The sequence below is a fragment of the Podarcis cretensis genome (genome assembly GCF_951804945.1).
Source record: "Podarcis cretensis genome assembly, chromosome: 6".
Classification (NCBI taxonomy): domain Eukaryota; kingdom Metazoa; phylum Chordata; class Lepidosauria; order Squamata; family Lacertidae; genus Podarcis; species Podarcis cretensis.
In genome coordinates, this window is record NC_137175.1 from 42,114,611 (window position 1) to 42,127,989 (window position 13,379).

Genomic DNA, 13,379 nt, shown 5'->3' on the forward strand with positions numbered 1-13,379 from the left:
GTGAGTTACTCCATAACAGCTGCTAGCCCAGTGTTGTGAGAGCCTTCAGACTAAACATCTCTGAAGCTTCATGCTCGCAAGCCGTGTCAGATACTACACTTGATCTTAGCAAAAAGGCCAAGTAGTGATACAAGCCACGCACTCTGTTGAATCATGCTGAAAATACCATTGAGCAAGGAACACTATCATTTTTTTCTAACTGGTTGACTTCAGTTTGATGCACCATTCCCCCTCCCTCTGTTCTCCAAATGGTTATGGATCTATTTGGACTTTGGAGTTGGTCTTAGCTGGGGAAAGATTATATTGTCCCTTACGCCTTGTTTTAAGTCCTTGTTCCAACAGACTGCTGCTGCTCACCAACTCAGCCGCCATCTTCTATAGTCTGGGTCTTCTTCAATTTCTGCTAATGATGTGTCAAAAGAGAAGTGCTTTGCTGCTGCTGCAGCAGCCACAAAAGTGCTGCCTTCTACAAGATGTTGCTCTGTACACTCACTGGCCCTGTTTTAACTGCACAGCCCTTAAACGGGTTGTATTTTCCATGTGTTTGGAACTGAAGTGAACTCCCATTTCCATCAAGCACTGATCATTTTCTGTCTAGTCTGTAGCAAATTTCACATTCTGTTGCTCTCAATGTTTTTGTAGGGTTGCATTATAGCATCTTACCTTTCCCCCCTGTCCATTTCAGATATACTTGCCCAAATATAAAAGTAAAGAAGACGACGCAGCTCAGCTGGAGAAGAAACACGGCTTCCTCAAGAGCCACCTTCCTGGACAAAAAGTGACCTACCAGAATGGACACGGCGGAAGCCTTTTCTCCCCGCCTGTCGCAGGCTCGGCTCTGTGCGTCAGCTCGCCCTGTGAGGTCTCTCTCATCATGATGGTGGGAGACTCGGACACGACAGCAGCAAGCCGTGGCATCTGTTCGGACTTGGCCATCCTGGACAGTGCATTCCTCCTTTCTCAGGTCATCCCCTCCCTCCTCATGGGCTCCCTTGTCCAGTTCACGCAGTCCGTCACCGCTTACATGGCATCAGCCACTGGCTTTGGCCTGGTGGCCATTTACTTTGCAACCAAAGTGATCTTCGACAAAAGTGACATGGCCAAGTACTCTGTGTAGGAGGGGAAAAGGCTGCCGAGGGAATTTCGCACATTGAAACGGGTCAGGTGGCGCGCATTGCGGCCTCTTTCTCCCTGCCAGGTTGTGCTGTAATGAGACGTGCAAAAAACAGAAAGAAAAAGAAACCCGGCTCCCTCTGGTTGAAGGAAAAGCAGTGCTAGGCTGATCTCAGGGTATCTAACGAAAGGGAGTCTGGTTTACTGTTGTCTGTTTCTCCCTAATGCCTTCATTGAAGTGCCTCTGCACAGAAGCCCGCAGCAGACGCTTGCGGGTGTGAAAAGTAAAACGCCATCCTTTCTGCAACAGGGTACTTGCTCTGATAGCTTTGTCACATGGCATGGCGGGATGGTGACACAGTTCAGGAAGGGACCAAAGCTGTAATTAACCTCCCTTCTTAAGCCCCTGCTCACACCATTGCAAATGGGAAGGGGGTGGGCGCTGAGCTGCATTTGCTGGACTCTCTCTGCAGAGCTGTGTGGCCTGCCAGCCCCAACCCCACACTGTCTGAAGCAAGGGAGCCTGCTTGGCACGAGTGGGCTTTCAGCAGGATTCATTAACATTGCAGGCCCTGTGCTCCAGACATGGACACAATTGCCCTCGCAAGCCAATAGGACTTTAGTTGTGCCTTTAATACATTGCTGTTGCTTGGTCTGCATGTGGGAATACTGAGTTGTCACGCCCATGTAACATAACATTTTGGGTATTGGTGTGGACTGGGGGGGGGATTTGTGAAGGAGATTGCGAATGGGCACATCTGTAGAAACAACCCCTTCCCCATAGTAGCTGTTCCAGATGTGCTGCAGGTTGGAACCCAAGATCAAGGTGGTATAAATAAGCTGAGCAGGGCTCCGTAGGAGGGGGCTTGTTTAGCAGAGGATGCTGCGGTTGAGCTGGCGGCAAGTCTGCAGTGGCATGACAGAAATTAAAACCTTGGTCATCATCCGATACTTTCCCCTGTGTATGCCCCAAATAGAGCTTGCTGTTTGTGCAAACAGAGAGGCTCGCATAAATGTAGCTTGAAGAACATGCTCCTCTGGGGGACCTGGCTTTAAGTGACTGACTGGCGCAAACACATTACACTACCTTCCACTGTGCAGTCCTGAAAAAAGAGGCCTAGTGTGCCAGCAAGGTTGAAAAAATAAAAACCTTGCTCCTGTTAAGGTGATGTGGCCAGCCTGGTTGTGCTAAAGGGCTCTGTGTTGTTGTTTTTTAAAGCACACCACCCAACTGTGTTTTTGTATACCACAAAGCAGAGGTTTTTTCCAGTGTGTGATCCAGTATTTCTACAACCCAGATAGTGTAGAGGCTCTCCTTAGGTTGAGCAAGCTATGCAAAGCAAACTGCTCTCTTTTTAAACATATTCTGTAGCTGTTGTCGCTGCTGCAAAGCAGTTTTCAATGAGCCGTTTGCAGAGCACCATGCAGTGCAGGCAGTTGTAACTTGGAGAGTGTGGAAATTGCACATCCAGTACTGAAAAAGTTCAGGGAATGTAAAACTCTGCAATTGAGAAGCCAAACCCCTTCCCCCAAAGTAAGATACCCTGTCCTATTGGGATCAAGAAATTTGAACGAAAAGAAGTTGCTGTAACTAGCTCAGGACCAAACTTGATATGATGTTAATTATGTGAATTCAATTAAGGTGCACTTTGTGGGGGGTGGAGTGGGTGGGATTATATTACTAGCCTGCACAGTCTCTGGAGGGACCACTGTCTCTCTCCCTGCTGTGGTCCTAACAAAAATTACCCCTCTAAAGCTCCTATTTGTATGTCAGCGGAAACCTCTACTGGTGCCACAGGGAGCCTCCACCGGCACCAAAAACAAATTGCTAGGAGAGGAGAAAAGCATCCTGTTCTCCCAGTTGTCTAGCAGATGCTCACAGGAAGCCTGAAAACATGACTTGAGTGCAGTAGCACTCTTTCCTTATACTGGCCACCCCTGGGAGTTGTAGTTCAGGGCCAAAGTTCTCCCCAACTTGGGCGGGGAGAGGCTCTGACACGCTCTTCTCCAGTCCTGGATAACCCCACCTGCCTGAGTAAATGTGTGCATCCAGTTGCTCTACGTAGGCGCGTGTCAACCAGAGCGAAGGGGACATTTTCTTTAATTTGCCTCTTCCACATTCTTTCTCAGCCTATGGACTCGCCTAGTTGCTCTTGACCTTGACCTAACAGGAACGAATGGAGTGAAGGCTTTCACCAGCTGCTGATGGCAGTTCCTGCTCAGGGTTTGAGAGGATGGGAGGGTTTATTTTACAGGCAGCAACCCTCCCAACACCTGTGACACCTCTCCTCTCACAGCTATTCTACAAACCCTCTAGAGCAGCCTTTCTCAACCTGTGGGTCCCCAGCTGTTGTTGAACTACAACTCCCATCACCCCTAGCTAGCAAGGCCAGAGCTCAGAAATGATGGGAGTTGTAGTCCAACAACATCTGGGGACCCACAGGTTGAGAACCGCTGCTCTAGGGAATCCTCGTTGATGGCTTAGGAACCCAGCATCAAGGTCAGGAATTTTCAGTCTTTTGAAATCAAGGATCCACCTTAAGCCCCTATGTGCAACGGAGGACCCACTCCTTAACATTTTCCCATCACACTTGGTTCTGCTGCTGTCATGCCCCACCTTAGTTCAGGCTGTGACCCAGGAGTGAGTCCCAGCCCACCAGCTGAAGACTAGGAAGTCGAGGAAATGCGAGTGGTGCTAGCCAGGAAGCAGGTTTAGAGGACGAGCGCAAGCTGGGAAGTGGGAGAGGCTCCACTCCATCTCCAGTGTCAGGGGAGGGGTGTGTATGTATGTGTAAGATGCGCCCACAACACTCTGGTGCACCCCTTCTAAGAAGAATGGCATGCTGTTACTGGGCAAGTAAGGGCGCCGACTGTGCTTGGAAACTGGCATGAGTACAAATTGGAATAAATCAGATCAAGCTTTCCTCTCAGGGAATTGCACATTATGGGTGTGGTCCAAGTGATGGTTATAGATTACTATGTAGAAAAAAGTTTGAAGCTATTCGTACTAGAGGACACTGGCATCTGCAGCTAACAAGAGAGAGCCAAGGGCTTGAGGGATGGGTTTAGATGTGGGGGCCATAAGGGCTGAGTCGAATATCCCAAGTAGAGCTTGTTGCCCAAAACCTAAGCTTGAGCCAAAATGATACCTAAAAGCAGAGTCTTGCACTCTTGAGCACTTGCAAGTATATAAGATATGGGGGCTAGAGAAATGTCACTTGTGCCTGTATTCTGCAATATGAAACTTTGAAGCTGTGTGCCATCCTCTTTGAGCCTCTCCAGTTTCCTGTTTCCTGGAAGCAATGAAATTTCTGTGGTTGTACAGCTGGAAAAGAATATTTTGAAACTTATATCTGCCCAGGCTGCTGCTTTCTACCATATTTTTTTTGCATCTTAATTTGGGAGGGAAGAGAATGTTGCTGCTTCTAACCCTGCCCCAAGATGGATTAGAAGAATTTTACAGTTGGAAAGGACACTGCCTAGTCCAACACTGTCCAGTGCAGGAATCTTGCGCTGCTGCATCCCTGGCAGAAGGTTTCTCAGCCTCTGCTTAAATGCTTCCTGTGAGGGAGACCTCTCTACCTCCCGGTCTGTTCTGAGCATCCACCAGCTCCAGTGATCTGCAGTCTTGTATTCGGCAACCAGCCACAAACCTTCATCCCCTAGCAAATAGCCAGCTCTAAAGAAGCACGGTTGTTAGGAACGCTCTCTTTTTACACTTGATATGGATCACTGAAGAATCCATCCAGCCATTGGGCAACAGATGGACACATCCCTACTATGGCCAGTATTAGCTCAGATACATATGGGGTCCATTTTGCAAGCTTTCTTAGAGATCAGTTGGGTGGCAAGTTCTGACTCCTATGTTACTGATGGGCTTCATCTGTCGTCGTCCCCCCCCTTCCAACTTTATTTAAAGGGAATTTATTATCATTGTTTGGGCCAGTGATTGGGTGGTGCCTTTACTTCTCCACAAGAGATTCCTTTGGATCATTTGTTTTGGGGGAATGTATTTCCCATTCTGTGTCTTGCAAAGCACTGTCTGCAAACAAATTGTGATTCTATTTATTTAGGGAAGTAAATATTTTGTACAGTTTATGTGCAGGGGGTATTAAAATTTATTAAGGAGTGGAAACCTTTAAAAAAAAGTATATGTGTTTGTTTCTTAAATTAACGGATGCCAAGTTTATTATTAAACAATTTGTATACCGCTTAACTACAATGTCTCTACCTCGGGTTGAAGTAGCTTCGGGTTGAGCATTTTCAGGTTACGCTCTGCGGCGACCCAGAAGTAACGCTCAAAATGACGTCATGCGCAGAAGTGGTGAGTTGCAACCCGCAGATGTGCAGACATGGGTTGCGTTTGCTTCAGGATGCGAACGGGGCTGCGGAACAGATCCTGTTCACATCCAGAGGTACCACTGTACAAGAAATAAAATACAGAAAAGGTGAAAATCAGTTAAAACTATAAAATCTGACTTCAGCCAAAATGCCTGCTGGTAAAACGATATAAAATATAAAATAATACACAATAGACACTGAATGATCTCAACTGGAAGAGAGCTCCACAAAATTGAGTCCATGTGGTAGATACAAACCATGCACCCTAGTCATTGGGGACCAGTAACAGTGACTCCCCCCAAGACCTCGGTGATCAGGCAGGGATATAAGGGATTAGTTGGTCCTTGAGGCACCCTGGACCCAAGTTGTTAAGAACCTTATAAATTCATACAAGAATATTGAACCTGGCCTAGTAGCATATGGGCAACCAGTGCAAGCTTTTGAGCACTGCTGACAATAGTCTTTCCCCATCAACAGTTTAGCTGCAGCATTTGGTGCCAATTAGAGCCTCTGGACCAGGCCCAAGAGTAGACCCTCCTGGAGCACATGGCCATAATCAAGTCCTGAGTTACTAATGTGTGAATCACTACCTTTTTCCAAGAATGGCTGTCGTTGATGCACAAACTGCAGTTGGTAAAAGGCACTAGAATGGACCCAGGAACATCCCAAAAATCTAAGCCTGTTCTTTCAGTGGGAGTGCAACCCCATTCAGAACAGACTAATACCCTTGTGGTGGAAAGAAAGGTTATGTTCCAGCTGTACACATCCATGCATAAGAAATGGAAGAAAGGGGAAATTGTGAAGAAAGAATATACATGAGTAGCCAGCATGAAGGTCAGGTGGGCTGAAGCTCAGAATGAGAGAGGTTAAAAATAATATTACTGGCTTATTCAGCTATGTTTGAAGCAAGAAGAAGAACGTGCAAGTAGGTGCTTTGCATGGAGAAGGAGAAATGCTATTGGGTGACAGATGGCAGAACTGCTCAGCGTCTATTTGACTCTGTCTTCACCCAAAAGGAAAGCAGTGCCCATGCTTGGGATAACAGAATAAACTATGCAAGGAGTGAGGTGAAGCCCAAGATAGAAAGGGAGTATAAGAACACCTAGCTACTTTAAACGAATTCAGATCTCAAGTGCCTGGTGAGCTGCACCCAAGGGTACTAAAGGAGCTTGCAGATGTAATCTCAGATCTTTGAGAATTATTGGAGAACAGGTGAGCTCCCTGGGGACTCTTCTCCCCATCTTCAAAAAAAAAAGGGGGGGGAGAGAAGATCCAGGTAACTACCAACTTATAGCTTGATGTCAATACCAGGAAGGGTCCTAGAACAGATAATTAAACAGTTGGTCTTTAAGCACTTAGAAAAGGATGCTGTGATTACTAAGCCCCAGCATGGGTTTCCTCCAAAACAAGCCATGCCAGACAGCTCTACAATTCTATGATTCTGCAAGCCTTTGTCCAGGTAAGTAGGAGAATTACACAGTTGAAAGATGCATTCCAGCCAGGCAAAGATGCTCAAGGAAGTCACTGAGCAGGGGCAGTGAAAGGTGTGTCCTACAGAGAAAAGGAATGGCCTAGAGCAGGCACCCCCAACCTTTGGCCCTCCAGATGTTTTGGACTACAATTCCCATCATCCCTGACCACTGGTCCTGTTAGCTAGGGATCATGGGAGTTGTAGGCCAAAACATCTGGAGGGCCAAAGGTTGGGGATGCCTGGTCTAGAGAGCAACAAATTGGGCCACATGCCAGAGGTTCCCCACCACTGGTATAAACACACAAGTGAAAAACTGAGCTCAGTATTTTCTTTGCTAAAGCTTCTATATGGAATTCCATTAGCAGGCTTCCCAGAGAACTACATTGGATGTGGGGGGATGGCAGATTTAAATTTTACCCACCACTGAATATTCATGCCGGGGGGGGGGGAGCCACCCACTGATTGCTGCCTGTCATGCAGCTGTTGGCACAATGTCAGAAAGGCAAAAGTGTACACAAACAGAACAAGACAAAAGGAAGTAGAAGATATCAAAATATGTTTGCCTCAATAAAACAACCTTTGGCCTCTCTTACAGAATTTGCTGAGGCAAGGATGGCGAAATATTTTTCTTCCTGAGATCTTATATTAACCTAATTTCTGCTGCAACACTGAATGAAGAAAGAAGTTGAGGGATCATCCTTTGAGGCTATTTCTGAATTTGCAAGTATAAAATCATAGAATGGTAAAGTTGGATGGGACTCTGAGGGTCATCTTAAGTTCAACTCCCTGCAATGAAGGAGCTCAACTAAAGCACTCATGACAGATGGCCATCCAACCTCTGCTTAAAAACCTCCAAGGAAGGAGAGCCCACAATATCCATTCCACTGCTGAATATTTCCTACTGTCAGAAAGTTCTTCCTGATGTTTAGTCAGAATCTCCTTTCTTTCTTGTAACTTGAATCCATTGGTTCAAGTTCTACACTCCAGAGCAGAAGAAAACAAGCTTGTTCCATGTGACAGCCCTGTAGATATCTCAAGATGGCTATCAGATCTGCTCTCAGTCTCTGTTTTTCCAGGCTAAACATACTCAGCTCCCTCAACTGTTCCTCATAAGACTTGATTTCCAGACCCTTGATCATCTTGGTGGCCTTCCTCTGCAAAGGATCTGGTTGCAAAAATAAAGGCTTTATGAACAGAAATCTGACCAACACTTATCTAGTATGGTAACCCTAGGCCCCAGCGCTGATAAATATCAAAGACAAAATGGGAATTGGGGATGTAGTACTAGATATAATATAGACTAGTAGAGATGAATATGTGCAAAGGGTTCTGCTTTAAGAGGTAATGTCGCACTTAAAACTTTTTTTTAATATCTTAATCAATAAATAGGTACCACTCTGGTGGGAAGGTAAATGGCATATCCGTGCGCTGCTCTGGTTCGCCAGAAGCAGCTTAGTCATGCTGGCCACATGACCCAGAAGCTGTACGCCAGCTCCCTCGGCCAGTAAAGCGAGCTGAGTGCTGCAACCCCAGAGTCGGTCACGACTGGACCTAATGGTCAGGGGTCCCTTTACCTTTTAGTATTGTATGCCAATGAGTATAAAGAAAATGTACAGTTTTCCTCCCTAGTTGATGCTGTCACTAATAAGCTCTTAGCTGCCTGTATGCTGGGAGTGTAGCATTTATCTTGCCAAAAGCCAAGCATATCTTCAAAGCCATTAAAGAAATTAGTGGAACAACAACGAGCCATTGGCTGAGGAGTGGCTTAAAGCGTGGAATGCTATGCTGTTGAATAAACTAACAGTAGTAATTAGATCTAAATTAGGGGGAAATCTCAGCTATAAATGATGATTTTGAGAAATGGAAGGAGGGACTACTTTGGTGTATGCTTCCATTTATTTAAGCATTAAAAAGGAGGAACAGCCCAAGAGAAATTTGGCAACCGACCCATCGATACAGGCCCATGCAACTTTAGGCTTAGAAATAAATCTGGTTTGTTTCCACTGCTTCGGTTGCAGACCAACTTCCTTTGGCAACAGGTACCTGTTGGGGAAAGTGGTACAGTGAGGGCTGAACCTTCAGGCTGAAGTCCAGTGTCCCACAGTCTAGCTCCCCCCCCCCACATTAGTATCCAGAGAGTGGCAGATTACGGGGGAAGCAGCAAACAAGCCCTATGTCAGCACCTAGACCCAAGTGGGCATGTTTTAAAAATATCTTTTGTAGACAGGAAGTGACCAGCCAGTTATGTACATTTACTATGTTTACTACAGTATATGCTTGTTATAGTATTTTTACTTTAAAATATATATTGGACATTGGCCAACAGAGTAGTTCCTTGAAACAGTCACAGTATCTCAGCCTATCCTACCCCACAGGGTTGTTGTGATGGTGAACTGGGGAGGAGGATGACTATGTACTATGTTGAGCCAGGAGCTCTGGCCAGCTCCAGCGCTGGTGGCCTTGCTTTTTTAACGAAGGTGTTTTTGACTTTTCAACTCATCAAAAACTGAGGCCGATACACATTTTGTCCAGTAGGTGGTGCTATAGGATGTTGTAAAATCTAGAAAGCAGCACGATGGTTAGGATTTTACATTCACTGAAGTCCCTTTATTTTGTGGATTTCAGCTAGTCCTCTGGTTACTGTCAGTGCATCAGTCCCTTCTATGTTACTAAACTTTTGGTCATAAATCCCAGTTTAGTGATCCAGCAAGTCTCACTCTGGAAAAAGCTGCTACCAGCTTGTTAAACCTGTGATGGTGTCTTTGCTCAGCAACTGATCCTTCCCTTGTTTCTCTAGTATACAAGAATAATCATAGGTTTCTCTCGGTCTAGGTAAGCCACTACACCACTTTTTGATTATTCTGGATGGTTAGTAATTAATTAATTAATTAATTAACAGATTCACATGCCACTCCTTTTCAAAGCTTCAAGGGCAACTAATAATAAAATATAACAACAGCAAACTTGGTTCTCTTTGTGGGTCCTTAGGCAGCATCAGCATCAGTACACGAGATAAAAATAGCTGCAGACTCAGGAAAATCCCAAGGTTTTCAGAAGTACAAAAAACACCTTCCTGAGCAGGAGTGGGGAACTGTGGTCCTCAAGATGCTGCCAGATTCTAAACAGCCAATACCATTTTTCCCGGGAACTATGGGAATTGTAGCTCTCTGAGGGGAAAAGGGTCTCCTAACAGCTCTCAGCACCCTTAACAAACTACAGTTCCCAGGATTCTTTGAGGGAAACCAGGACTGTTTAAAGTGGTATGATACTGCTTTAAATGTTGTAGTGCAGATGGGGCACTAGGGAAGTCCCCCCCCCCAAATTGACAAGACTTGTTGCCAGGCTGGCAGCCTTGAATTAATGGAAGTTTCTAAGCCCTCTTCAAGGTCTGAACATCACAGAAAAGTTGTACTCTGCAGAGGGCAATGCCTGTGCAATCACAATGCAATTACAAGGAATGCTGGAGTTGCTAGTTCTCCAAGTTGCAGATGGGCAGGGACAAATTCAACAGGTGCCTCTCCGGGATGGCAAAAGGGGCACCCCTAGGAATTATTTGTGTCATACAGCTATTCACCACGTGAATTTGATACATTAAACCGAGAATCAGCCCCAGGCTACATGATTACATGCCGTAAAACCCACAGCCATAGAATCACAGTATTGTAGAGCTGGAAGGGACCCCATGAGTCATCTAGTCTAAACCCCTGCCATATAGGGCAGGTGAGAAAATTTCAAAATAATAATCATCATCCCATTCATGTTTACTACTGAAATCTTCTTAATTTCATTAATATCACAGTCATGCTATTATTTTGTTTGCATTTCATATGCCCTTTGTCTGCATACCTGCACCTTCAATTGACATTCCCAGGGTGGCTTACATTTTTTAAAAAAACAAACAAACAACAACAACAACAACAACTAAATCAAAAACCACAATATCAACAATAAAACCGCTTCAGCCTATTTAGTCCCATTGATGTCAACAGCGCAACTGCTTGTAAGTTACTGCCTTGGAAAAAATGGGCCAAAAGTAAAAGCTTCAGGCCATTAAAACTCATGGCTGTTCCCTGTCTTGGGGGCACTGCCTGTTAAAACATGCAATTTCACTGTGGCAGAAATCTGGGCAGTTCCCTAAATAAATTAAAGAAAGATCAGGCATGCCGGCAGCCTGCAGAAGAGAAGTTAATGATGGCAACTTCTCATTACCATTCCTAGTAAGCTAATTATCTGCAAGTTAATGCAAGCACCTAAAGCCTTCTGGGGAGAAAGGGGTAATAGTAACGATCATGCCGGATCATGCTCTAGGGATGAGAGAGTAGAACTGCCATGGTGAATGAATTAAAGAATTTCATCCTGTCATGTGTGGCATGAGACATAGCAGTCCTCTGTTGACAGGATGCTTTCCCAACCTGGTGCCCTTCAGATCGGGGTGGAAACACCCGCCATCCCTGACCATTGGTCATGCTGGCTGGAGCTGATGGGTGCTGGAGGCCAACATCTGGAAGGGACCACATTGACTACCTCTGCTCCAGATGTTGCTGGATCCCAACTTCCACCAGCCCCAGCCACCATGACCAATGATCAGGGAAGATGGGAGTTGTATTCCAACATCTAGAGAACATTAGGGTTCCTTCTGGATGAAGGCTGTTCATTGAGCATTCATCCCGATTTGTTCCCTCCAGGTTTACAAGGGTGCTGGATGATGTTACATCACTCAAACCGTTATTCCATTACACTGCATTGCATTTCCCCTCTGTGCTGCTACTTATAGGAAAAAGATGGATCTTTTGGTGAAGTGGGTTTGTTGCGCAAGAGCTCTGAATCAGTTTTAATTGTGCAACCTTAATTTGATGGTATGTGATTGAATCCCACCTGAAAATAGTGACTGTCTGGGAGCATCACAGGTTAGGGAAAGCTGCTATAGACAAGCCCTGTCTTCTTCTTCTACTGCTGCTGCTTAGCACTAAAATATTGCTATTTGAAGCATTTAACACACATTGTCTCCATAATCCTTAAGACAGTGCTGTAAGATAGGGCATTGTGATTATCCCCACACTGCAAGGGGAGAGGGGGCTTGCGGAAGGCTGTTTATGCTGCAGTCCTGCACCCATTTACCAGGGAGTAAGTCTTCATGAGCTCAGTGGAGCTTACTCCTCAGTAGACATGCTGCAGTGCCGTTGAACTCCCAACTCCCATCAGCCCCAGAATGACCAATGACTAGAAATTATTGCAATTCAGAAACATCTGGAGAGCCACAGGCTCCACATCCCTTTGGCCCAGTGTTTAAATCACTGGGGGGAGGGGTGTAGAGAGAGGAAAGGACTGGCATCCACAGCCAACATCATTGAGCAACTGCCAGGACACTAAGTCCCACTGGTGCTGCCCTCTTCCCTTGCCCCCCCCCACCCCCTAATACTGGGCAGTCTTAGAGACAACATTTTAAAATTTCTCACAATGAACTCAGGCATTGTAGCTGCCCTACATTACAGCACTGTTGCCCATTAGGCCTAACACAGAAGGAAGCCTTCCAGACTGAGGCCAGTTTGCATAGGACCAGGGCCTGACCAAGACATTTTGCTGCCTGAGGTGAAGGGAATTGGTAGGCCACATGCCCCAAACTCCCATGCAAAAACTGATTGGACCATCAGGTGAGGACAGCAAGTTTATTTAGGAGGTGCAGAGCACTCACAGCTGTTATCAAAACACCTTACCACTAGTTCTCGCCCTCCAGTGACTGCCACCTAAGGCAGCCACCCTGCTCTACCTAATGGTCGGGCTGGTCTTGTGAGAACTCTCTCAAAGCTGCACATGCCAAAGAGGGTCTGACGCACACCCCTTATTTATTGCTTGTATTTATATCCCACCTTTCTTCCAAGATGCCCAAGGTGGCATACATAGTTCTTCCCATTTTATCTTCACAGCAGCCCTGTGTGCTGGGTTAGGCTGACAGGCATTGACCAGACCAAGGTCAAATAGTCAACTTCGTGGCCGAGTAAGGATTTAAACACTGGGCTCCCAACACTCTGACCACTACACCACACTGTGATGACCCCATGGCTATTCGTTTTAGAAGGCTACCAGGAAGGGCGAAGTATATGGATGGCCTCATACTTCCACCCCACATAATCCAAGCGAATTGTTTGGAATCATATTTGGAAGTTGAATCACATAAGAGATGCTCTGGCAAGGACTGCACATCACTGATAAAAGTGTTCCTCGCCGTGTGCTGTGCCCTTGTGTGCTGTGTATATTGTACACCACACTACTCGTGATACAATGCTGAACCACTGTGAGGTTTTCTTGTTTAGTTTCTAGAATCAAGTGGAATATAAATTTAATGAAATACGTATGATGTGCAGATCATATAATAAACTGCAGATGATCTTCCCACCATCTAAGTATAACATTTCATTCATTTGTTTTTTTTTAAATATTGTTAATGTTTAACTTA

General features: G+C 45.6%; 1 protein-coding gene across 2 annotated transcripts in view; it reads left to right on the plus strand.

Annotated features, from left to right (window-relative positions):
• SLC45A3 (solute carrier family 45 member 3) overlaps positions 1-1,838 on the plus strand; it is a 40,628-nt gene extending 38,790 nt beyond the window's left edge. For both annotated transcript variants that reach the window (XM_079979382.1, XM_079979383.1), the window contains exon 5: positions 686-1,838. In XM_079979382.1, the coding sequence (XP_079835508.1) occupies positions 686-1,117 (432 nt within the window). In that variant the 3' untranslated portion in view covers positions 1,118-1,838. The remainder of the gene's footprint in view (positions 1-685) is intronic.
• The last annotated feature ends 11,541 nt before the right edge of the window (positions 1,839-13,379 follow it).